This window comes from Rhipicephalus microplus, chromosome 1 (genome assembly GCF_043290135.1).
Source record: "Rhipicephalus microplus isolate Deutch F79 chromosome 1, USDA_Rmic, whole genome shotgun sequence".
Taxonomy (NCBI): domain Eukaryota; kingdom Metazoa; phylum Arthropoda; class Arachnida; order Ixodida; family Ixodidae; genus Rhipicephalus; species Rhipicephalus microplus.
Window position 1 is genome coordinate 278201781 of NC_134700.1, and position 26691 is coordinate 278228471.

A 26691-nucleotide genomic window follows, 5' to 3' on the forward strand; every position below is an offset into this window, starting at 1 on the left:
CTGTGGTTCTTAAGGTATAGTGACGCTGCAGAATAATGAGACCCACGAAGTGGCGTGGCGTAGATTGAAATTAAAAAAAAAACAACAACTTATCGATTCATTCAAGTTGTTGCACTGAAGTTCAAAAGAAATAAAACCACATGCGTGCTCTTCATCTAGGTTGCCCACAAACCCACTAAGCATTGCAACCTAAATTACGATAACATGCAGTGTGGTACGCAGAGTGGAATATGAGGGTCTACCTTTGATGACCTCATAGTGATAAATTTAGGTTGGGCCTGTCAATATACTGCACAAGTGTTTTGAAAGGTACCAGCACCACCACGCGCGTAATTCGAGTGCTGCAAAGAGGGCCGATTGTGCACTTGCCAGGGTTAAAACCTGACACTACAGCTCATGCGTCCCTTCTAACTGCGGACCAGTCTGTGAGAGTACTGTTCACGCCTAACGAGAGCAAATAAACGCTTCTGACATTAACGTGATGGTTGGTTCAACTCGCGGCACTGAAATTGACTGAATCCAGAACGTGTCGGGCTGTCGAAAGCCGGAGTTTCTTTTTTTTTTTTTACATAAATGCGATCAGAGAAAAGCAAAAGAACCGACTCTTAACGCAAACCCTAGCGGGTGTTCTTCACGTGCTCTGTGCTGAGTCGACTGCCAACTGACGTTAACGACAAAACAAGGAGAAAAGATGCAGAAGCCGAATTTCGCATGCGTGAATACAAGCTTTTACCTGGCTTTTGTCCAGGCCTCGAACGCACGAGAGAGCCAGACACCTATGCGAAAGGTACGCTGCGCTTCATCAAACATAGCGCAAGCCTCGCACTTTTCCTGCGAATCTACCGACAAAGGTGAAATATCCAACTGATTATGTATACATCACAATAATGTTTTACACACTTAAGGGTGTAAACTGCCTTATCGCCAGAGGGACACCCCTGATTGTTTTCAGATACACCCTACTGAAAGGGTGTTAGCTGAACACCCTACACGAAGAGTGTTCAGCAAAATGTTAGGGTGTTTTCATACTTCAACACCCTTCTAAGAGGGTATTGAATGGGTGTACGACCTTCGAAAAACGCTTTATTCGAAGGTCGCAGGTTTGGTTCCTGTCCATGGCAAGTTATCTTTTCACCCACTTTTCTTTCTTCACATTTACATTACGATTCGGTCTAGTAACTTCCCCCATACTTTCCTTGGCATATATATATATATATATATATATATATATATATATATATATATATATATATATATAAGCAAGCTTACTAAAATACAACACTATTACTCAAAGCCTTCTTTGTAAAGCCAACTAGAAATTTAGACTGCCTTTTATGGTTATACAATTAAATACAGATATTTAGTGTTAAATAGCGTGAGCGTCTCGGGTATATCAATAGTTCTCAAAGTAGGGTGCCCACAAACAGCGGAACGATTCTTCTTCAAACGGAATAGCAGCCTCATGGTGGCGGCAAATAGTAACGCTTTGTTAACAACATTTCGTAATTTTTTTTTTCCATTTCTACAAACAAGCACTGCCTCACCGCGGTGGTGTAGTGGTTATGGCACTCGACTGCTAACCCGAAGGTCGCGGGATCGAATCCCGGCTGCGGCGGCTGCATTATCAATGAAGGCGAAAATATTTGAGGCCCGCACGCTATAGATTTAGGAACAAGATGGAAGAAAGTTTAAGCGGAAAGACAGGGAGATCACGTTAAAGTGACCCCAGATGGTCGAAATGTGCGTCTCTCACAATCATATCGTGGTTTTGGGACGTTAAACCCAATTATTATTATTATTATTATTATTATTATTATTATTATTATTATTATTATTATTATTATTATTATCATTACTTACTTAAACCTTGTGGCATTGAGCAAACTTAAACGAAGGACTATCGATAAAATCTCGATCAAATGCTACGCGCATACGTCGGGCAGCCGTATAGAAGGCGTGCTTGTGCTTTGCCCGAACGTATTTTTTATGCCAGTCGTTCCTTGCTGCTTTTGATCGGCGCTCAAAATGAGGAGAGGGGGGAAGGTTCCGTTATCAGGACATTTCACAAAAAGACTGAGGGTCTCCCCTGCTAATCAAGCTTGAAAATTCCTATTGCACGAGCCGAGCAGCGATATCTGTAAATGTTCCCGCACTTTTTTGCCGGACAAGGAGGAACCACCCTCGACCAATTTTTTTTTTTAGGGGCGAAGCTCCTTAGGGCGTGGGCTGTGCGTCCCCTGTAGCCTGTATGTAGCCACCTCTAGTTTAGTTCTTGCAGTGTTCACTAGATGGCGGTACCGTCCCCTGTATGTAGCCACCTCTAGTTTAGTTCTTGCAGTGTTCACTAGATGGCGGTACCGTCTCCTGTATGTAGCCACCTCGTTTAGTTCTTGTAGTGTTTACTAGATGGTGGTACTTGTAGCTGATGATGAAAAGATGCAAGATGTTATAAACTAGAAAGCGGTACTTGTAGTTGATGAAATACGCGAGATCGTATAAAATAGGAATGATGTCACATATGGCGCGTGTCATTGGTTGAAGGCAATCGTTCGATTTAGTGCAGCGACGTACGCGAGGGGGAGCGATGTAATAAAATCGAGTGGGCAAAATGTACAGAGGATTCATGGTTTACCAGGTTTACCTCTGGAGCTTCGCCCACTCATCATCATTCACTTCGTGGATATGGCGGAATTTTTTGCTCGGCACCATACCTGTATGCACCGCAGCGTATACTATATATATGGCGGCTGTAGCGGCTTCATAGTTGGAGCTATTGCGAAGCGTGCCAGCTAGTCACCCCTACCCTAATCTAGCGTCTTCGTAACTACATTCTCACAACCTGATCCAGTACATAAAAGGAAAGGGCTTCACCCCGTGAATCATTAACGCGTGCCAAGATTACAACATCGAGCGACCCACCTCCAACACATTCGCCGAGAGACGTTTTGCCACCCACTCGTCGACACACGCTGAGCCACAGCTGACAAACATGGCGACAATAAGGGCTAGTTGGTACGTCTTCGTGCTTGTGATGCACTGCAGGGTAAGAAAAAAAAACAATAACAACCAGAGACGAGACAGAGTCGTGCGCAAACTAACAACTACTTTGTTTTGATCGTTAACAACCTTACTCACGGGAAAACAGAAAAGAGGGAAGGGAAATTCAGTGATAGGAAAGAGAATACGAAGAAGAGAAGAAAACATATCCGGGCGTCAAACAGCTTCACTGAAAAGTGTAAAGAATTACGTATGCAGCGATACGGTTTCCTTCAAATACCTAATTTCTTCCTGAGAGAGCAATCGAGGGAGTGCTGACGCACCCTTCATTGATATGCATGTAAAAAAAAAGCTTCCGTAATTTCCTTTTCTGTTTGATAAAAGATCGCGCCAAAACTTTTGTGTCAGAAAACATTGCAATGCACTTACATTCTGCGTAGTGGGAAGCTGAATGACCAGTATGCGTTAGGAGTGACGAAGCATAATTATGCTATTTTAATCTTTCATTATAGCACCTCGCAGTCTGGCATATATACTTCCCATTGCAGTAGAGGGGAATGCCATAAACTACTCCTTCTGAGCAATTCACAAAATTATTTCTGTGCGTAACATTACAGCCCGGCTTCCTTACTTCCGCTTTCACACTTATTTACTCTTTTTCATGCCCTTTCAGTTTGTTTGGTGTTGAAAAAACAACTAGTATGTCAAACTTTGACATAAATGTCTAAACTTATATGGGAAATATAATGGATGTAGGGAATGACGGCTGGTTTTTCCAAATTCCCTCTTGAACTCGATTCTTGACCGCCTTAAGCAACCGAATGCACGAATAAAACTGCGGAGAATCTCAGCAAAAGTAATTAGATACATCCAGCAGTCTTAAGTGCCAAATCCACGATATGATTATGATGGGTACAGTAGAATAAGGAATGTTTCTGGGGCTGTGATATTCTATGCAGGAAATTTTTTTTTTTCGGGAAGTTTTCAGCTGTCATTCTTACGGAAAGGCAGATAGGAAATCTTTGCGATAGTGCAGGGAACTCCAGGAATGGTTGTAATAATTCATAAGGATCGACAGGAAGCAGTCACAGTTCACCTTTGCCTCGCGTAATCGTTTCTGGAGTATGCAACGAGCAAGAATTTTTCTAATATTTATGTGGAACAATTTCTAGCGCTCTGTACTTGCAGCACACGAGTTAAGAGAGTCACGCTTTTGTCGTGCAGGAGCTCCGGCACAAGTGATTATTTCAATAGTTTCAAGCACGTCACTCGCATGCATTTATAATATGCGCGTGGGTGTGTAGGTGGAAAAGGGGGAGGGGGTGCATAATATTATCGGTGTACTGCAGGGAAATATACTAGGAATGTTAGCAACGTGTAATGAAAAAAATGATGCCTGTAATATGAAATTTTCACGTCCAGAAATAAGAATTCTTCGGCAAAATAAGGAACATCTTAAACGATTATTAGCGCGACGAAAACAGGGACGGGAAAGAAAAGCCAAACTACAGCGCTGACACGCAACTAAGGTTTATTCCTAAAAAAAAGCGAAATATATGACATCCGAAAAGAGCAAAGCAAAGACAAGAAAAGAACCATCGCGCAAGCTCAAAGTGACAGAACTCTATAAATCGCTATGTGGCTACTGAAACGTGCAAGCTGTCTGTGAGATATGAAACTTCTGCACCTGATAGTGATATGGAAGGCTGGCTGATGAAATTATAACTTTCCAGTGACATATAAACAGCTTCCATGATTTCTCGGGACCATTGGTCTATGTGGCAACGCAAACTTTCAGTCTTGTCAAGATAAGGATTACACCCATTTCTGTGACAATGAATGGTCAAATGAGAACCTGTGCCATTTTTTACATTGCGCGCATGCTCCTGGACTCTTATAATCACGCATCGACTAGTTTGCCCAATGTTAGCCTTGTTGCAAGAACATGGTATTTTGCATACTGCATTGGTTCGACACTTAATGAATTCACTCTTATGTTTTGATTTGATTGATTTGTGGGGTTTAACGTCCCAAAACCACGATATGATTATGAGAGACGCCGTAGTGGAGGGCTCCGGAAATTTAGACCACCTGGGGTTCTTTAACGTGCACCCAAATCTGAGCACACGGGCCTACAACATTTCCGCCTCCATCGGAAATGTACTCTTATGTTTTATTGTGCATTTGTTCATCTTGTAGAAATTTCGTCGCGCTAATATTCTTTCAAGATGGAAGTGCACAAACTCGCCCAATTGTAGCTTCTGATGTAAGGAATATCCCTGCTCTGGGTTTTTTTTTTCTTTGCACCTATCATCAAAGTGCTCAGGGGTTACCGTGTTTCGATTTATCTTGATACGCGACTGTTGTTATCGGTAATACTAACTTGCACTCTCGTGCTTATTCGTGCAACGCAGAGCCTTAGCTAAGCCAGAACGGAAAATTAGAATCTCACGAATGATGGTCGAGATTCGCAGCTATGAAACTCCTGCTCGCGTCCTATATAATATACTGGACGCAGCTCACAGAATGCTCCACTTGCACTAGCCTACGGCTATACGTAAGAATTTCGTACGAGTAAAGGCTGACAGGAACGTGTGGCGCATTTAGGCGGCTGTTGTTGAACCTATTACAGCGTAATTGTGAGGCTCACTGTGCGAAGCTTACAACGATTACCGCTTTAGGCTACTATTATGCCTACTTCAGCCTACAAAAATAAAAAAAAATAAGTAAACGAAAAATAAAAAGAACTAAAACATGATACTGTCATGCATGCATCATGTGTTTTTTTATTTCCTTCAATTGCATTAGCTTGTTGGTTTACTTTCAAGTACCCTGTATAGCCTCTGCGCGCATGGACAAAACGGATTAGATTTGTGGGGTTTAACGTCCCAAAACCACCATATGATTATTAGAGACGCCGTAGTGGAGGGCTCCGGAAATTTCGACCACCTGGGGTTCTTTAACGTGCACCCAAATCTGAGTACACGGGCCTACAACATTTCCGCCTCCATCGGAAATGCAGCCGCCGCAGCCGGGATTTGAACCCGCGACTTGCGGGTCAGCAGCCGAGTACCTTAGCGTGGACAAAACGGAACTTCTGTAGAGTCAGCGCGAGTTTGTTCGCACAACAATACTTTTCGAGAACGACAGCTCGACTGCTTCAAGCGGGATACGTTATGCCGAGACTTATAACCCACACGCCTGTGATAACGTCCGTCAACGCCCAAACTTGCCGGCATATGTCTTCGATAACTTCTTTTCACGTTTCGGAACTAGTGCGACATAAAATAGCGCTCTGCTGTACCCCGTCACTATACTCGCAAATTGATCCGTTGCGCTGGCTATTACGTCATGCGAAAGCATCTCCGAAACTGTAGAATCTGAGTAGCCCGGGTGTGCCATGCCTCCTCCTCCTCGGCACTGGTATTGTCTGCAATTTCCCCCGGCCCTCGCCGAAATCTCGTGAGCGTGCTCTGGTTTCTCGACATTCATAGTGATGACATCGCGACGCTGGCGTCTCTGCATTCGAGACGAATAGAATGTAGTCGCCTTCCCGTCCCATTCATTTCATCAATCTATAGGCATTGAGTAACATATCAAATGCTATATGAGCTTTTTTTCTAGCACTTAGGTATTATTACGACAGCATTCGTGTTTAGAACGAATGCCTGACGTTTTATAGTATGATTAACTCTACTATAGGAGAACTTTGAGCTGTGTATGTAGTACTATTTACCACATACAAGGTGTTTAGAAAACGTGTTAATCGGTTTAGAGCACTTGGTACTCTACTATAGAAGAGCAGAAAGCCGTCCCAGTCACAACTATGTCACAGTGGTATGTAAAAGAGCAACAGGTGATGTGTTTATAGAACAAATTATGAACAATTTAGGGCCCAATTCTATTCAGTGGGACAGCAGTAAAATGCTCCTAATGCTGTCAAAACTCAGTGTGTTTAGAAAAAAACTGTTTTAGCGATTTAAGTACTCGGTACTCTTTTTGACATCTAGCGCCCAAGACAAACGTTTACCGAAAATTGCACGTGAGCAGATTGCGTATTCTTGTGTTTGGAGTATACCTCTGCAAGTACCTTGGTTTATTATTCTGTACTGTGCGCAACTATAGCCTTAAAACGATTAACGGTGCCTGATTTTTCATTATCGCGAACAACATACGTCATAAGAAGCATGCACCTTTTCCTTGAAAGTGAGAAATAAAGTGCCTTTATTTCTTTTTCTGACTGAAATGCAGTTTAGTACTGCACAATAGCTCCGTGTTCATATTGGAATCTCTGGTAGCATATCATAACGTTGGAAACCATTTATGATGGATTTTGGCCGATTGTCTCTTTTTGGTTTGTTTCTTGTCAAGAAATATAGGCCCACTACCGTTGCATTTCCTTCGATCAAATGGTTCACTTTTCACTTGTTCGAATGCCCCTTGCGACAGTTCGTGTCTCCTTGCTTGTCATCTGAGTTTTCTGGCTCTGCTAGCAGCCATGGAACAACTGGAAGCTGAGAACAATATCCGCGTATGCTGCACATTAGATAGAAACGAATCTTCAACGCACTAACGGCTGAAGCTTGCATTCGCTGCCTCGTTTGAGCTCTTCTTTCGGAAAACTTGGCCCATCGGACACGGTGGACTCTATACGTTCTCTTTCGAAAGGAGGAGCCTGCATCGTATATCTGAGCCAATGTATAGACCGCTGTGTGATAGCGAGCGGAGAAGCCATTGTTCTCCTGTCCGGTACAGGGAGCGGGCTATCAGGATCGACTTGTTTGCCATCGTCTCTCAATGCCAGTCGCCCGCATACCGATAGTTCCGGGTGCCAATCGACAATGTCGTCGAGGTGTGATATGAAGGGTGTGGCTATAATCACCACACATTACTCTCGCTTCACGGGCGCTTTCTATTCTTGACAACGTTTGACACTACGCTTCCGTCATGTAAAATCGTTTTGACATGAACAGACGCAAAAATACCTAAAGGTTTGGTTCGTTTTTGGTAACATTCATACGTGAACACCAGAGAGAATTATTGATTGATTGATATGTGGGGTTTAACGTCCCAAAACCACCATATGATTATGAGAGACGCCGTAGTGGAGGACTCCAGAAATTTCGACCACCTGGGGTTCTTTAACGTGCAGAGACAAATTTTGAGTAAGGTTGATAGATGATGTGCCGGAACATGGCGCAAATGTGAATGATGGCCATTTCGACGTCACCTTCGAATTTATTTTCCTAGATATCCAAGACGGCACAGATTTCGCCAAGTTTTGTTAGGACGTGAAATCGTTCAGTGATGAGTGCGGGCCGAAAAGCGATATTGACAACTATAGTATGCACCTTTTTTCGGCTATAGTGACCGTGCAAGAGTCTATACAGCAGCTACACCAGCATTTTCACGGTAAACATCTTTGTTGACAAACCGAATCAGTGTTTGGCCGCAGAAAATTTTTCTCTGGTTTCCCTCACGATCACGGCAACACCCGTCGCCTTGTCGTATACAATAGACAACCTTACTGCCCCAGGAGGCAATGGCAAGCACTTTGGCTGTCACATTCACCTATATCCATGTAGTCCTTACAGCTTCTGCAAGGACTATACATTATTATTATTATTATTATTATTATTATTATTATTATTATTATTATTATTATTATTATTATTATTATTATTATTATTATTATTATTATTATTATTAGCACGAATACGCAAGGACTCAAAGGAAAGAGAAAAAGAGAGCAGACTGACGCTGACAACTGGCTGCCCATGCTGTGGCGTTCACTTTCTGTTTCAATCAATCAATCAATCAATCAATCAATCAATCAATCAATCAATCAATCAATATTATGTACCAATAACAGATGTGTCAAAATGGTTTGTTTTCTTTTATTTCTCAAAGTCGAATAGTTCGTAAGCTAACTAAACAACCTAACGAGCAAGCTGCGCGATAAACAAGGTTGCGATGGGTTCATGAGAAGGTCGACATGGTTGCGATTGGTTGCGATTCGAGAATGCGGAGGTTGGTACAGGACGTATAATGATGCAATACAGTTGCAGCGCCCACGGAGCGATCGCTAGTCGTTGGTCAACAATTAACTCGCGGCAACTAGGACGTAGGTGCTGACATCAGAAGGCGTACTGACGCGGCAGCGATTAAAAGAGCAGCAAGAAACCGACCTTGGTGTACACTATTGCGTGAGATGTGCTCTGTTCGACAGTCTCGACGACACGTGATACGGCCGCCGCTTCTCTAGCGCGGGTTATTTTGCTTCCTCTCGACCGAGCCAAGGCCGTTGAATTGGCTGTTTTTTGTAGTCTTCTTTTTCTACCTACGATTAGTCGTGTTCCGCAGGGAAAGCGAGTTTTTACCATACCAGGCGGAGACTCGCACGTAACTCGTCTAACGCATACACTTACCCGTGCGTTCTCATCATCGCAAAGGTAGAGATCGTGCAATGGAAGTTTGCAACGGGCATGTTTACGCGCGTTGTCGATAGGAAATAGCGTCAATATTGTTCCACCATGGCGTTACGATGGGGCCGTAAAGGCAGGCGTAGGTAGATATCTATGAGGTTTTGACGCTGGACGTAGGATTGCCGTTTGCATTTCCAATCTTTGAGCCATTGATCATTTGACCTCACTGTAAAATGATCAGTCACCAACTAGACCAGCTCTCAACTTTGTTGAACTTTATCCCTTCGTTACCTTGACCTGCTTTGTTTATTCAGGCCACACAAAGGCGAAAGCATTGTATGCCGAATCGAAAGCAAAAGTTCACCGTCATCAACACGTGTGACGTAAAAATAATCGCACATGATCACCTCACCGTTTGACTTCACACAGCGACGTAATTTGTGACGGCATCACGACGTCACAAAGACGTCTGTGACGTCACATTTTGGCGTCATCACACTGTGGGCCGATCGCAGTGGCAATGTAAAACCACGTTAGTTGCAGAATGCTTTCGGGAGAAATCAAGAATCAAGAAGTAATGGACATGGGCCAGGCACGTTGCGCGTATAGGTGGGATAGCCGCTGGTTATTAAGGGTAACTGACTGGATTCCCAGGGAAGACAAAGGTGCGAGAGGGAGACAGAAAATAAGTGGGCAGATGAAATTAAGAAGTCTGCAGGTATACGCGTGGCAGCAGAAAGCACAGGACCGGGTTGACTAAAGACACATGGGAGAGGCCTTTGCCGTCCAGTGGGCGTAATTAGGATGATTATGGTGATGACGCTTTCGGAGGGGCACAGAGGGGGACCAATACATCGATTGAGAAGAAATATAAGGTGGTTTTCGCTTTCAGGTAGTCGCAGGTAAAAACATTAAAGGCAGTGTGAGTTTTAGTACCCCTATAGTGTCACTTAAATAAGCTGGTTTGAAGTACGTAACCTTGCGTCAAGTTTACATTGTGAGCTTCCATTGAACTTTATTTCAGTCTCTTACACATAATCGAGCTTCACCTAAAACGTACGCTCTGGCTCATCGAAAAAAAAAAGATAAACACTTATCTGACAGCACGTACACGTTCGTGGTGCGATAACAATGGTCATGAAGATGTACTTGTCGACCACCGATATTTTTGTTTGATATCTTATAGCAATCGAATGAACAATATCCCGCGGTACACGACGTAGGCACGTTTCACAGTGACCTCAATCTCGGTCAAGTTGTCCACGCGAGGCGCACTGGCCGCATCAAAGCGCGTCCGTTCCTACTGAGAAAGGCCTATGTTTGCTGACACACAGGCGCAATCAGTGTTAAACTGGGGCACTTTGATAGCTGGTGTCGTATGGAGAGCGCAGAAACGACCAAACGAGTTTCATGTTGCCTCTAAGTTTAACACGCACGCACGCACGCACGCACGCACAAAGAAACAGCTGGGCCAAGAAAGTTAATCAGCATGCGTCTCATGCGAAGATTTATCCCGAAAATCTTTATCAGCGTGTACTGCACTGTCTCAGTATTGCCTTTGGCTCATTTTTCCTTTTTGTAACATTGTTATACAGATGTTTTTCTTTTTCTATGAACCTAATGGGCGAACATTATTCTAAGAATACGTTGTTCTGTTGCAAAACTCGTGCATTCTCAGAAGAATGCTCATTTTGCAACAAAATAAGGTATTTCACCAGAACGCACCCTCAGAATAAGTGAAGCATGCGGTCATTAAGCTGCGGGAGGCAACAAAAACTACAAATATGTTTTTTGGCACTCTAATTTTGACAGTTTTACCCGAGGAAAACCAGCCATCCCTTACAAAAATCTTATATATGGATATTTCAATAACCAGCACACTGCTCTATCATGTGCACTTATGCTTTCTGTTATCGTGAAATACATTATAGAGCGCAACCATAAAGGTCTTCCCAATCACTCCTGACGGCGTATGATCACCTTTATAAGGTGGCGATTCCCAAATCCTTTAGGTGCCAATAAACCCGTAGCGAAATGCATGAAACGCTGAATTACCGCATACAGGAATCAGAAAACTCTTTCACTGTCGAGGTACGTTATTACCGATAAATCAATTATTAAATTTTTATTTACATTTCTCTTCAGCGCTGTTTTAAAGTCCTTTATCAATGTAGCAGGTCATTTTATATCTGGTACAGTCGCCTGTACTTTCGCTCGCCGTATACATGATTGAACAACTTCTAACCAAGTGCAGCTTGAAGAAAGAAAAGAAAGAAAGCGAAAGAAAGGCGGAGAGCTCAACCAGACTCGCGTTTGGTTTGATACCCTACACTGGGGGAAGAGATTAAATGAATAAAAGAAAAGAAGAAGAGGGGGAAAAGGCGCAGTCATGGCAGTCATGGTACATGACTGTGTTCCTGTGCGTTACACAACTTCAAGTGGCTGCTCAAGTAGGTCGATTAAAAAAGAAACTGCACCAACACCTGCTTCGCTTTGCTGATGATATGTAGGGTTTAGCGTCCCAAAACCACCGTATGATTATGGGAGACGCCATAGTGGAAGGTTTCCGGAAATTTCCACCACCTGGGATTTTTTTAACGTCCACCCAAATCTGAGCACACGGGCACAGCTTCACTTTGCTGGCCTGCGAAGCATAGGGCCACGATACGAGTCTCCTCTTCTAAAAACAGGCTCTTGTTTATAATAGTTCAGCGCACAGCGTAGATCGCTGCGTTTGGGCACAAAGCGATCACAAAAAAAAGACGCACTGCGAATTTTATCGCTTCGTTGCCCGAGTCGAATCTGGGGGTGTCCGCCACGGTGGTGCAGCTGTTATGGGGCTCAGCAGCTCAACTGAAGGTCGTGGGTTCGATGCCGGCCTCGGTGGGCGCATTTAGATAGGGGCGAAAAGGTGTACTGAGTGACGTCATCGCACGTTGAAGAACACCAGCTGGGCTAAATTTTTGGAGCCCTCCGGTGCGGCATATCTTATACTCATATTGTGGTCCTGGGACGTAAAACCCACTCATTATTATTAACTCTGGAGGTGAACTCTCACGCATGGCTTATAAAGAGCCCCTACTTATAAATATATATTGTAATTATTATATATTATAATTATATTATTATTATATATATATAATTATATATTATAAAGGAATTGCTATTAACCCCCTCGATTATCTGTTCACACCAACGTACGTCTCTAATCGTCAAGACCATTCACGAAAAATATTAGAATACCGCTACAAAACCCACTCTTTCGGTAGTTCTTTTTTCATAAAAACAATACAGGAATGGAACCGTCTACCGGATGATCTCGTCAATGAAACTGATAATGAATCCTTTTTCTTTTCTTCCTTGTAACAACGCCTACAATATCACTGCCACTAAGAATGGTTTGTTGTCTCGAAGCGTGTGGGTGTTTCCAAATGCATGACTGCGGCGTTGTTTTCGCTCACCAATATTCGAGTGTTTTTCTTTTCTTAAGATGTCTTGATTGATTGATTGATATGTGGGGTTTAACGTCCCAAAACCACCATATGATTATGAGAGACGCCGTAGTGGAGGGCTCCGGAAATTTAGACCACCTGGGGTTCTTTAACGTGCACCCAAATCTGAGCACACGGGCCTACAACATTTCCGCCTCCATCGGAAATGCAGCCGCCGCAGCCGGGATTCGAACCCGCGCCCTGCGGGTCAGCAGCTGAGCACCTTAGCCACTAGACCACCGCGGCGGGGCTTAAGATGTCTTGAGTGCTGTTGTATTTGTGGTATCTATTGTTTCGATTGAAACTATGCAGTCAAACTATTATGTGTACCTCCCTAATGCCTCACGGCGATGTAGGTGAAATGTAAATAAATGAGTAAATAAATACTACGCACTGCGGGCTATAGCTTTGAGTGGGGTCGACGCATGACTGCCGGTTCACGCGCGGCTGCTGCGGGAGGCTGTGCTCGTTATAGCTTATCTCGTACGAGTGTTTGCCCTCCCTACGCTGTACTGAGTGGTCTTCGCGTATTTTCCTACAAGCGGACTGACTCTGCCGAGCATGCTCCCCTTTGAGCCCTTATGGGTGCTCCGTATAGGAGAGGGGGGGGGGGCGGGGGGTGCTTTATATGATGCGGCTCTTGGAAGGAACTGATAGTGGCGTCTCTAAGCACTCGAGCCCTGCGAGGCGACGCGTCTCGGCGGAGCCCTTGGCGCGCGCTTATCGTTTTTGCCTGCTGTGGATTGCCCTGAAGACACGACAGCTGGTGCGAGTAACGGTATAGTTTGACGTCAACAAAAACGAGAGTGTGGGGATGTAGTATGTGCAGTAACGCACAAAATCGACTGGATTCCCGGATTACCAGAGGGCAACGTGCAATATTGTATGCACTCTAAAAAAAAAAAAAGAGCGAGTAAAAAGGGCGTCTTTTTGTCCCACAACAATAATCGTCATCTATATTGCATTCCATCCTTCGCTATCGCCCCGTGCCCGGTACATTCTGGTCACGATCGACATGCCCATTATCAGGGTTACATTGCATTCCCGATAGGAAAGCGGCCAGCGCCGAGTTTTCAAGAAAGGAAGCGCACGCAAGCCTGATGACGATTATGGTTGTGGGACAAAAATACACCCTTTTTACTCGATATTTTTTTAGAGTGTGGAGCAACCGAATACCGCCGGTTATCTATCGCTCTTTGTCTTGGTTTTTACGAACATCGTAAATGCTTTATTGTCGACATTTCGCGGCGTCGGAATTGCTTGTTCCCAGGTGGATGTGCTTCTAGGCGTGACCAGGCTCATAGAGCACTTTTAACTCTCTTAACGAAAATGGACTTGGCGTCTCGTTTATAGACATTTTTCATATGACTATTTTGTTGCGTGTGTGTATTTTTTTCTCTATTTTTAAAAACTTTTCTCTTCTCTCTACTCTTCCCTCATTTCCTCTATGTCTCTCCTTCCCGAAGGAGCAGGCAAGCGTTGTGCCCCTGTAGATGGCAGTTATCAGCCTGCTCCGTATTTCTTGTCTTCATGTTTTAATTTACTCACACCAAATAATAATAATAATAATAATAATAATAATAATAATAATAATAATAATAATAATAATAATAATAATAATAATCGGAATGAAGATAGATCTTACCCATTGTTGGGGGAGTTAAGATCAGGCTCCCCGTCACCGCATTAAAACAATTGCGTGTCTACATATACACGCGCACACACAACCAGGTACACTTACATGAAATATAATATGTCACCGCCCCTCCCCCCCCCCCCCCAACGGCCACGCTTCCCTTCACGCCTCCTTCCCGCTCAAGAAAAATTCTGGATACAATTTTGAAGAGGGTTACTAGTAGGTGAGAAAGGTAGGAAAGTTGAATGTCACTAAATAAAATTCTATGAACCAAACACCAGCTAAAAACAAGTCCTTTTTTGCCCCGCCGTGGTGGTCTAGTGGCTATGGTACTCGGCTGCTGACTCGCAGGTCGCGGGATCGAATCCCGGCTGCGGCGGCTGCATTTCCGATGGAGGCGCAAATTTTGTAGGCCCGTGTGGTCAGATTTGGGTGCACGTTAAAGAACCCCAGGAGGTCGAAATTTTCGGAGCTCTCCACTACGGCGTCTCTCACAGTCATATGGTGGTTTTGGGACGTTAAACCCCACAAATCGATCAATCAAAACAAGTCCTTCACTGAGAGTGATGTACCTGGTGATTGGGGTGTTTCACTACTGACCCGATGATAGCGGGGTCGAATCTCGGTCGTGGCGGCCGCATCACGGGTGGAGGCGTAATTCTAGAGAACTTTGTTCTTAGATTTAGATGTACTTAAGAGAATCTCAGGTGGTCAAAGTTTCCGGATCGATCCACCACGGCGTCTCTTATAATCGCACAGTAGTTTTGGAACGCAAAAACCCAAAATATTATTTTAAGAATTCTGAATGAGACTTAAGTTAGCCGCAGTCCACTTACCTGTATACTTCTTCATGTACGTATACGGTGAGTGCTGGAACACACACTGAACGAGCAACCTTGACGCAATTTCTGACTTGATTGATTTGTGGGGTTTAACGTCTCAAAACCACTGTTTGATTATGAGAGACACCGTGGTGGAGGGCTCCGGAAATTTTGACCACCTGGGGTTCTTTAACGTGCACCCAAATCTGAGTACACGGGTCTACAACATTTCCGCCTCCATCGGAAATGCAGCCGCCACAGCCGGGATTTGAACCCGCGACCTACGAGTCAGCAGCCGAGTACCTTAGCCACTAGACCACCGTGGCGGGGCGATTTCTGATTTCGCTTTACAGCGTCCACGTTGGGGCTGAAATCAAGATCGAGGATATCAGAACGACAATACAAAAAAAAAAAACCTGATCAATAAGCGAAACGCTTGCCTATCGAAGTAAAGTAGCAAGTTGGGCTAGTTGGTAGATACTCATCACGGTCAGCACACAAAAAGGACAAAAAACACAAGAAAGTGTAAAACACAAGTGCTGTCTAACAGCTGAAAGCCCAATGAAAAAAAAAAAAAACGTGTCACATATATGCGAACATGACGGTATAAAAAAAACCTTGACACCCCCACCAAGCACGTAATCAAGTATGCTGTAGATACGAAATATGAGCATTGGTGAGAGTAATTGAAACGTGGTTCACGCACTTGTCTCCTGCTTTTATGATTTCATGCGCTTCAACGATTTCACGCGTGTGCTGGTCACTATGCCTCATCAACACAGTGGTTTTGTTAAACAAAGCTGCGCAGCCGCACTGCCGGCAATCGAGGGCCTTCAAGATGCACGCAGCTTTCAGAGAGCTTGTTCCCTTACACGGACGTCGAGGCTGAAAGGTACATCATCCACGCATCTTGCCCTTCATTGCCGGCAGTGCAGCTGCACACATGAGTTTAACAAGACCACGGTGTTGACGAGGCATATATATGCCTCGAGACAGATTGTGAGCGAACCTGATTGATATGATTGATATGTAAGATTTAACGTCCCAAAACCACCATATGATTATGAGAGACGCCGTAGTGGAGGACTCCGGAAATTTCGACCACCTGGGGTTCTTAACGTGCACCCAAATCTGAGCACACAGGCCTACAACATTTCCGCCTCCATCGAAAATGCAGCCGCCGCAGTCGGGATTCGATCCCGCGACCACGGGTAAGCAGCCGAGTACCTTAGCCACTATACCACCGCGGCGGGGCGCGTAAGCGAACCTTCAATTGCTCTCACAGATGCTGATATTTTGTATCTACAGCATACTTGATTACGTGCTTGGTGGGGTGTGTCAAGGTTTTTTTTTTTTTTAATGCCTTCATGTTTGCATATATACGACAACTTTCTTCCATTAGACTTTCAGTTGTTAGACAGCGCTTGTGTTGTGCCTTTACTTGTGTTTTTTTTTGTCCTTCTTGTGCACTTATCGTGATGCCTATCGAAGAATGTCGTGCCTTGCTTCTTGAAAGATAAAACCAGTTCTCAGGCTCGCTTTCTCTCAACTGTAACGAGGCGGCCGCGATCATGACATCGCTTCGCGAAGCAATGTTTCCGCTTATCATCCTCAAACGTGGCTGCACCTTCGCTTTATGGCGTGAAAAGACAAGATGCACCTCTCTTTTCATTCGAGCACTCCTGATTTCATGTGGCACCGTTATCAAGGCTTCCGACGCCCACAGCCGCTACATAAAAAAAAGGGGCCAGTGTCGCACGTATTAACGTAAGTGAGAAAATGCTTCTACATCACAAGCTGTCCCTGAGCAGTGGCGCCAAAGCGTGGAGAACCAGGCGGGAGACGCCGTTTCGGGAAACGTCTATAAAGACAACTAGAACCGCTGGTTCCGGCGCCACGAAACAGCCTGCTCATACTTTATTTTATGAAGTGCGTCGCATATTATCATGCATATTATGCATAATAATTCATTTGTCATGCATATTATACTGAAATACGTACGTAGAAATCATTCGATTAGAAGAAAAAGAAAAAAAAACCTTTATTAATAAGGGTTTTGGTTAACTCTTCAGTGGGGCCCCAAGTCCAGGGCTCTACTGGCTCCTGCTGCCTCACTGACGTGACCCAGAAGAGGAAGAATTGGATTAAAAAGTTTTGTATAGGTGACACTTTTTATTATCAGTATGGCCATTGTGTGTAAATATCTTTGTTCGGCTGGTATACGGTAGGTAATTGCCTGATAACGAGGTAAACTCAAAGCAACCACAGACAAATAGTCTTCTTATTGAGAGCTGGAACAATATTCTCGTTCCCCTTACCCTTTGTGCAGGGTAGGAAACCATCTACTACGATTCTGGTTGACCTCCCTGCCTTCCCTAAATTTATTGTCTATCTCTCGTTTATCTATCATCCTCCGTCTAAAGGACTACAATTGCTGATTCCCTAATGCCTCTCTCTCCCCTCTAATTCTCCCCCACACCTTTTCCCCTTCTACGCCCCAGTGTCGCGGTTGTGGTGTCCTCGCATGAGAGACAGTTACTGCGTCACTTAGCCTCTCTCTTCACCCTCTTTCATTTCAAGAATATCTTCCCCGGCTCCGACGTCGTAGGTCAAGGCGTGAAGACTGAGAACAGTGGCTCATGTATTATCAGTTGCCAATTGCTGAGGAAACGTTGAGCTGCGTCACAATATTATGTGCTTCTCTCTGATTGGGTTGACATCATCCAGATTTTTGAGCATGTCTAACGGAATGATATACCTTGCACATTGTGCATATTTACTGGTCCAGATGTCTGTATGGTTGTACTTACGCTGGTTGTCTATAAACGACACGGGTTTGATTCCCGGCCACGACGCACTTCCAACATCGGTGGAACGAAAAAGGAAAAGAAAGATAAAAAGACACGCATGTACTAATATTTAGGTGCTCGTGAAATAAAATCAGCCTTTCAAAATGAAATCAAAACCTAGGTACAGCCTGGCTCATAATCGCGTCATGGTTTTGGCGCGTAGAACAGTGTTTTATTCTATACCTGGAAACGTTGCCAAAAGACGACATTGGAACACCTGGAGAGCTAATGTTCTGAAGAGAAAAATAGTTTAATGTTCCTACTTATCCTGCTTTGTTCCATCGCTTTACTAACCACACCAACTGACGTGTCGGTTAAGTTGGCGACATAGCTTTTTTTATTTACTATTGCGTGCGCTTTCTGAACGTTGTCTGTATACCTAGTATAACAATTATCGTGCGATGACATCACTAACAGCAGGAATCTGCCAATGCACTTCAGGAATAAAGAAACGAAAAAGAAAAAAACATTTGATCAGAGCCAATCCTATGCTACAAAAATAATATGAACCTAACTGAAGCGCATTGCTGATCAAATATTGGGGGCAGCCGTTATCATTACATCCCTTTAGATATGAAAACACGTGCTTGAGTGCGCGAAGGAGACGTAAGACGAATTGTTTCATTGAGACGTGCTTCGATAAGTGTATCAACGCAATGCCCTCTTGTTTCGATATCAGCGAGCCCCACCCTAATGGTGCGATATCTCCAAGGCTTTTGCGGTGCTGCGTGAAGAAACAACGCGTACGTGATTTAGGTCGATCGAAAAAATTCGTATACGCTATTTTGGAAAATTCACAAAAACTAGAAGTGTCAGGTTCAAAAAAGCGTTGTACGAGGCTGTTCAGAACTACGTCCAGCCGGAAATATCAAAGTTGCGTGATTTTGTTTCTAGACGTTGTCTACTCTCAACTACAGGCCAACATAACATCAACGCATGTGCGCATTGATATGTGACCTTCATTCTTGCGTTTTATTTTGTTGACATTGCTCCACCGCGGTGGTCTAGTGGCTATACGATACTCGGCTGATGACCCACGCAGGTCGCGGGATCAAATCACGGCTGCGGCGGCTGCATATTCGATGGAGGCAAAAATGATGTAGGCCCGTGTGCTCAGATTTGGGTACACCTTGCAGAACCCCAGGCGGTCGAAATTTCCAAAGCCCTCCACTACGGCGTCTCTCACAATCATAAAGGTGGTTTGGAGACGTTAAACCACATATATCAATCAATCAGCGGGAATATTAAACAAGCACATTTCGTGCATCGCATCAGGCTCTTGAAATTTGCGCACAAAGTCCTGTACGTGGCTCTATTTTTCAAGCTCCAGACTGCGCCAAACCGCGCAAGGTGAAACCGACTGAACGCGCGGTATAGTAAATGCGCGTGCGTTTGAAGACGTAGATCTCTTCGAGGCGCCAGCTGCAGCCAGCTGTGCTAAAATGCTTCTGTATGTCAAAGAAGCAGCTGCAGCTGCTGCGCATGGCGGCAGTCGAGCGAGTTTTTGTTGCGTATACGCGCGCCTGAATCGGCAAATAGTTTCGCCTCAAGATACCCGTAGCCGCAGCGAGTGATAACGCATATATAGCGTAAAAATTCGTATGACGGCAGCGTCAGCATGCGAACTCATATGCTAACATAAGCAAGAGCAGGCTAAATTAGTCACAGAGCTGCTATTTTCAACGAACGGTTTCCCCAGCTTCACAAAGGGCAAAGGTGGATGTCTTGGGCTTGTTGGGAAGCCATGACAAAGACATATGGCGCGGGGACACAAGGGCAAAAAAAAAAAAGAAGTGTGTCGTCCTATTTTTCGGTCTTGTGTCCTCGCGCTGCAACTATACTTTCGTAAAAGAACGGAATCAGTTGTTTTGGAAATAATCCCTACAGTGAAAACGTGCGTCTGTCCTAGTATTTTCAACAGGGATCGCCTTTAAATAGTTTGCATCTGAGCTAGCTGATAATCTTCATTGTCGAATGGTTGCAGCTAAATTTAAACGGACGCACAAAGGAAAGAAAACATTAGGGCTCTGCTGACACTATCAACTGACGTTTATTGAATTGAAGTTTATTGACAACAACTGGAAATATTATCGTACGTACGTTTAAAGTTAGCTGTAACCATTCGACATGCAGGATTGCCTGTAGAAGGATTCAAAGCTGTGCCAATTGGTGACAGTACTTGAACATATTTGAACCCAGTGCACGACTACGCGGACAAAAGAGGTTTGTCCCTTATTCTCTTGTGTATACGCGTAGTCCAGCGCTGAGTTGAAATAAGTTCAAGGATTGCCTGTTCCGCTTTATATGATGAATATAGGAATGTGCGAATGGAACTACCGAATATTCTCTCTCATTACGTGTACTGATCGAAACCGGCCTGTGCGATACTTACTAAGTGACGACTAATGTTGGATGAACTTTGCAATGTGTCCATATCGTGACTCGTCTTGACCACCCCCACTCTTGTTGAAGAAACATTGTGTTGATTCAGTAATAATAATGTGATCGAGTTGTATACCGATTAAAGGAATACCGACACTATTTCCGGAGGTGTGTTTACATTGCCATAAAAATTTCCTTTCTACACATACAGCTCTGAGCAAGCGTGAGGCTCAAGAAACGCTCGCAAGATACTGCATTTTTGTAGAATAGTCAATTTTCCCGTGGCGTCGACATCAGCTTGATGTAACGGTATACAGTGCGAATTCCAGTGACTTCACGCAGCTGTCTGGCCAGTTGTGATGACGTCAGGTACCAACAAAAAACTTCAGAAAGGTTGCTTGTGCGTAACCAGCGAAGCACAGTGCATATCGGCTGTGAAAACGTTACGATATCTTGCGTGATCGCATGACGATTCGATCATGTCATATTGTGACATCAGGATACAGTAGGAACCAAAACTAGCTTTCCAAACAAACTACACGTACTTTTCCAGGGTGCAGTCATGCTTAGCAGTGAACGCTCCTAAGGCTTGGTCATTCATTTGACGCAAAAACAAACAAACAAACAAACAAACAAACAAACAAACAAACAACTGATACCTTTCGTGTCGGTACACGTTTAATATTCTTTTTGTCTCGCTTCTTCTGTGCAGATGTTCGGCGGTGCATCTTTCGCGCACTTCCTGTTCACCGACCAGAAAGACGTGTTCGCGGTGACCTTCTGCTGGGGCATAGGCGTCATGCTCGGCATCCAGACCGGAGCTGGAGTCTCTGGTTAGTATAGGTGTATACTTGGCTCGGTGCAGTGTTTCGGTTTTAGCGTTTGGAAACCTAAAGGTAACCATTCATGTGTTGATAGGGTCACGTATTAACCGCTATGTAAAGCTCGCCGATGCATTTAGTGTACAGTAACGTTACATAGTTTCAGTTCCTACAGAAAGCAGGTGATTAAAAGAAGGGACTAGGCAGAAGACGTGGCAATAGACTCTTCCTCAAAACAGAAAAAAAGAGCGATACCAACATTTTCCTTCTTGATAAAAAGCTTGGTTTTTCTTTTTTATTTTTTTGCTTCATAAGTGACCTAATAGAGAAAGTCGGGCTAGTTGGTGGTTCATGCTTGGGATGTAAAAACAGCGCAAAAATATAAACAAGGACAGAGGACAAATCGGCGCGGTGTCGTCTCTTCCTCTGTCCTTGTCTATATTTTTGCGCTGTTTTTACATCCCAAGCTTCATAAGTGAATTACGCCCGCCGTATATGGCTAGACGCACTTATTATTTGCAGCTGTCACCGTAGACGGCCACATACACAGCTAAAGGACTTTCACATAAGTCCTGCAACGCTATTAAATGCGGTGTAAGAAAACGTAAGCCACTTGTCCTTTAATGGTACACCATGGCCGCCGTGGGTGGTACCGTAGGCGCGATATGAGCAGGGAAGCACCATAGCGACTCAGATGTGTATACCGGTACATACCGCGACGGGTGAAGTACATCGCAGAATAAATTACGAGAACGCGGGGAAACGTTGTACAAGAAATAATGCAAGTAATGCAGTCTGCATACCTCGGTTGCTGTTAGTTCACAAGCCTGCCGCGGGGGTGCAGTGGTAACTGCACTCTGCTGGCATGTCTGCTGCTCGTCCCGCGACGCTGGTGGTGCAATGTCGGCCACGGCGGTCGCATTTCGGTGAAGACGAAATGTGAAAGGCCCACGAAGAGGCCCGTGTGCTGTGCGATTCCAGTGGACATGAAGAACACCGGGTGGTTCAAATTTCCACAGCTCCCCACCATACAGTGTGCCTTGTAATCATAATGTTATTCTGGCACGTAAAAGACCAGATTAATATTATTATTATTATTATTATTATTATTATTATTATTATTATGGTAGTTTATATGAATACCAAGCATCACAAATGCAATCATGACAATGTATCAGTATCCTTTGTCGCAAGGGCCCATTATATGGCCAATTAGCACCATGGCGATATCTTTTCACTATGCCCATGAACTGTGCGAATCACCAGGGGTCTGCGTTTGTCGTAGGCGTAAAGGGTCCTCAAATAATAAATATATGCAGAAACAGGAATCACTAGCTTGCGCTTCCTTTGACAACAAACGTGTTGCCCCGCCGCGGTGGTCTAGTGGCTAAGGCACTCGGCTGCTGACCCGCAGGTCGCGGGATCCAATCCCGGCTGCGGCGGCTGCATTTCCGCTGGAGGCTGTTGGGACTCCGGGTCCTGCCGGTCTCGTTTTCGGTAGCTGGCCCCGTCGCAGGATCCATCGTCCAACAATTCAGCAAGAAGGAGCGCCCGAACGAACAACAGAGATTTATTTACATGTGGAGAAGTGGTCAACTGATCCAAAGAGAGAAGAGTGAGAGTGATACAAAACGTCTTCGGCATTTTATAGCGCCACGTTGTTGACACTGGGCGCCTTGTCCGCATCGTCAGCCAATACGGTGTCCCCGGCACCTCGGCCACGAGGGAGGGGGAAACACCTCTCACAACACATGGAGTGGCACAACCCAACACGATGTCCATATATGGTCTCGGCGCCCCAAAATGTTACCAAACATGGTCACGAACGCACAGCAGACCCCGGAGCTCTCCCAGCGAGAGGAGGAGCCCGAATGGGGAGGTGGGGGTGGACGACACCGTCGGTCAAGAACCGGTTCTCCCCCAAACTCGTCCTGCCCGGTTCCCCAGGGCCGGTCGTAACAAGGCGGAAATGTTGTAGGCCCGTGTGGTCAGATTTGGGTGCACGTTAAAGAACCCCAGGTGGTCGAAATTTCCGAAGCCCTCCACTACGGCGTCTCTCATAATCATATGGTGGTTTTGGGACGTTAAGCTCCTCATATCAATCAATGAACAAACGGGTTTGGTATAAGTTAACGTTCGTCGTGCGCTTTATTAAAATGCAACGCGTAAACAGGCTGAAGCTGGCTGCCAGTGCGTATATATATATATGGAATAGGCTTGCGAGAGTTATCGCGAAAGTGCGAGTCATAAAAATCTCGAATGATAAGGCCTATACTATATTATACAATCGCGTATCGCGCGCACACTTGGCGATGAGGAAAAGATCAGACAGCAGTGCAACAAAGGGGCGACGGCCACCTAACAGTCACTTTCATCGAGCTAACTGAATGTATAAAAATGCGTAACGTGGGTGCTTAAGTGCGTTAAAAGTGCACTATCATATGATCAGTTCTTTTTTTCAACTTTGTACAATGTTTTTTCTTGTATTACAACATAAATTTGATAATTATTGCTGCGCTGCTCAAAGTCCACCGGAAAAGATTGAAGAATTGGCAGAGCAAAACGACCAGCTGCCGGCACATCGACCGGAGTTCTACGCTGTAAACTGAGGAATGCTTTTCTGAGACAGTGGCGCGTGATAAGCTGCAGCGACACTTCCCGTACAACAAAGAGCACATGCGTTGGGTGGTGCGGCAGCCCCAAAACTCAGCATGATTGTGATACCTCCATTTAAGGCATGGGACCACCGCATGTACCCGTTGCAGCCACATCTCCCCACCCACACACAAAGTGGTTCTAAGAGAGAAAGGAAGAGAAAAGTGAACCCCGTAACTGTCTGCTTCAGCGAGTGACACCTCAACAGTAGCTCACAAGGAATGGGGGTGAGGAGGCATTAAAAGGCTAGGAATAAAGGTGTAGAGAGAGAGAAAGAGGCATGATGCGGTAAGCCAGAGAGCGACGACATATCGAGTGGATAGGAGGGATAGGAAAGATGGAAACACGGTCACAGGCGTCCGAGGACGGGGCACCACTTGCGAGAGCTCTTGTCGGCGTCAGGAGGTGGCGTAGATCAAGTTAAATCGGTCAGAGCTACACTTTCGTCGGAGGTCGGTGTCAGGAGGTGACGTAGGGCGAGCCCAGCCCGCTTATCTAAACAGGACCGGGATCAAAGCAGTGTGCGATGTTAGGCTATAGACGTCTTCTTCGGCTTCTCCTGGAAACGGTCGGTCGTCCGTTCCCCCGAAGTCGCCTGGCGTCCACACGACGCCGAGGCTGCTGCTCTCGAAGTCTTCTTCTTTCCTCTTGGCACCGTTGTTGGAGGGGAAGGGCGCGGCACAGCGCAGCGCGCACAGGACAACGACGCTTTCGGTTTGGCCGGCGTCATTGCCGTCGCCTCGGGCGCTCCCCTCTTTGCCTCCGCGCCATTCCTTCATCGCTTGCGCCTTGCGTACGCTTGAGCACCGGCTGCGAATACTTATCCCCCGCGGCTCCACCAGCTTCGTCTCTCCTGACGCTTTTGGTGTCGCGGAGACCCTCTTTCGAATCGCGAGCTTCAAAAAAATGTGATCAGCGCGATATCAAAAACCCCAATGACAGACGAAGGGAGAGAGCTGGCACTGAACGCCTACTTACATCTCGCGAGAAAGAAAATATAAGCATAAGAAAAAAGTGACGTACTCGGGTATTTAGCGCAAGGTATAACGCCACAGAGGAACGTTCTCGGGCGTATGTGAAAGCTGACATGCCATTTTTCTACCTCTGACTTTTATTTTTCGTTACTTCTTTCTTGTGTTTTCCTTCATGCATAGCGGTGAGGCACTATCAGCAGCGCCACGGAGTCCTCCAGACTTCTTTTACGTCAGCAGAAATTCCTTTTTTTATGCTCACGTGATCACAAAATACCACCGGGGGTTTTTCCGTTCTAGGTTTACACAACGGTTAAAAAAAAACGTATGCGTTGATCTTGCTGAATTTTGCGATGCTCCCTGTATTTATTCGCTTTAGCCATCTTAGTGTGAACTAAACTACAAACATACCTCAGTGCGCTGGAGATGACGATAGCGTTTCTGACCGCCAACACTTTGTAGCGGTGTGACTACGCACTGAGAATCCAGCACTATAAAAATTATACCTGTATCACAAAAATAACGTGTCTGTTGTAAATGAGATCTGCGGAATCCCACAAGGTAATAGAAAACTTAAGACAGAAATTACTTAGGATAATTTATTGATGTAGCGACAGCCCAAGAACGATGTTGGTACCGGTTTCGATCCCCAGATCATGACGAACCTTTCTTCAGCTAAAGACTTTCCTATCAGAGAAATCCGCATGAACTTCGTTGTGGCATAGTGCTACAAACGGGCAGTCATAAATTATCCCACGCTTATGTCAATTTGTTATAAACGCCTCTCCCCGGTTCTTCCTGTCTACTCGCTAATAGCCTGCCGATAACATCGCAAATACAACTTTGCAGTCGGAAAACGAAGATTTAAGAATTGTCTCCGATAGTATGGGACCACCCATGGCGTTGTGTCTTAACGGGTCTCCTTTTTTCGCTGCCAGTACTTTTTGCGCTGCGATTATTTTGAATCGGAGAGTCAGCTCTTTCGTGGGCGCCTGTCACGAGGTTATTAGCAGCGATAGCCGAGGGACAAAATCGGGCCGCGGTAAACAATGTTAATTATAGTCGCGAAATTGCGGATAGCGTCACGGAGGGTAGTTATTTGGACAGAATTAAGGGTGGCCTCGAGCACAGCTTTCAGGATGAAGCGGCTTAATACGACAAACAGAAAAAGAAAGTCAATTAAGTGTGGTAAAAGACAAGAACAGGTGCCAGTATGCTGTTTCGTTCTCTGGCGTAGAGCTTCCTACAATATTTACTAGAGGGAACTCCGGCGCTGGCTTATTCAGCCATCATGGAAATGATTGTAATATGAGAATTGAATGATTGTAACAGACAATAATGCCAGCGAAAGTATAGGGGAAGTTATTAGACCGGATTGCAATGTAAAACTTCCCAACAAAGCGGTTGAGGGAATAGCCGCCGTGGTAGCTCAGTGGCAGAACATCGAACACGTTATTCGAAGGTCGCAGGTTTGGTTTCTGCCCACGGCAACTTATCTTTTCACCCACTTTTCTTTCTTATCATTTACATTACTATTTGGTCTAATAACTTCCCCTTTACTTTCCTTTGTATTATTGTCTGTTGGATCTCTTTAATATTATTATGTAAAACATGGAAAAAGCGAGCCCGAGCCCTTAAGTTTA

General features: G+C 44.9%; 1 protein-coding gene across 2 annotated transcripts in view; it reads left to right on the forward strand.

Moving 5' to 3' along the window:
• LOC119188253 (aquaporin-9) overlaps positions 1-26691 on the forward strand; it is a 78982-nt gene that overhangs the window by 32666 nt on the left and 19625 nt on the right. For both annotated transcript variants that reach the window (XM_037436200.2, XM_037436199.2), the window contains exon 2: positions 21314-21434. In XM_037436200.2, the coding sequence (XP_037292097.1) occupies positions 21314-21434 (121 nt within the window). The remainder of the gene's footprint in view (positions 1-21313; positions 21435-26691) is intronic.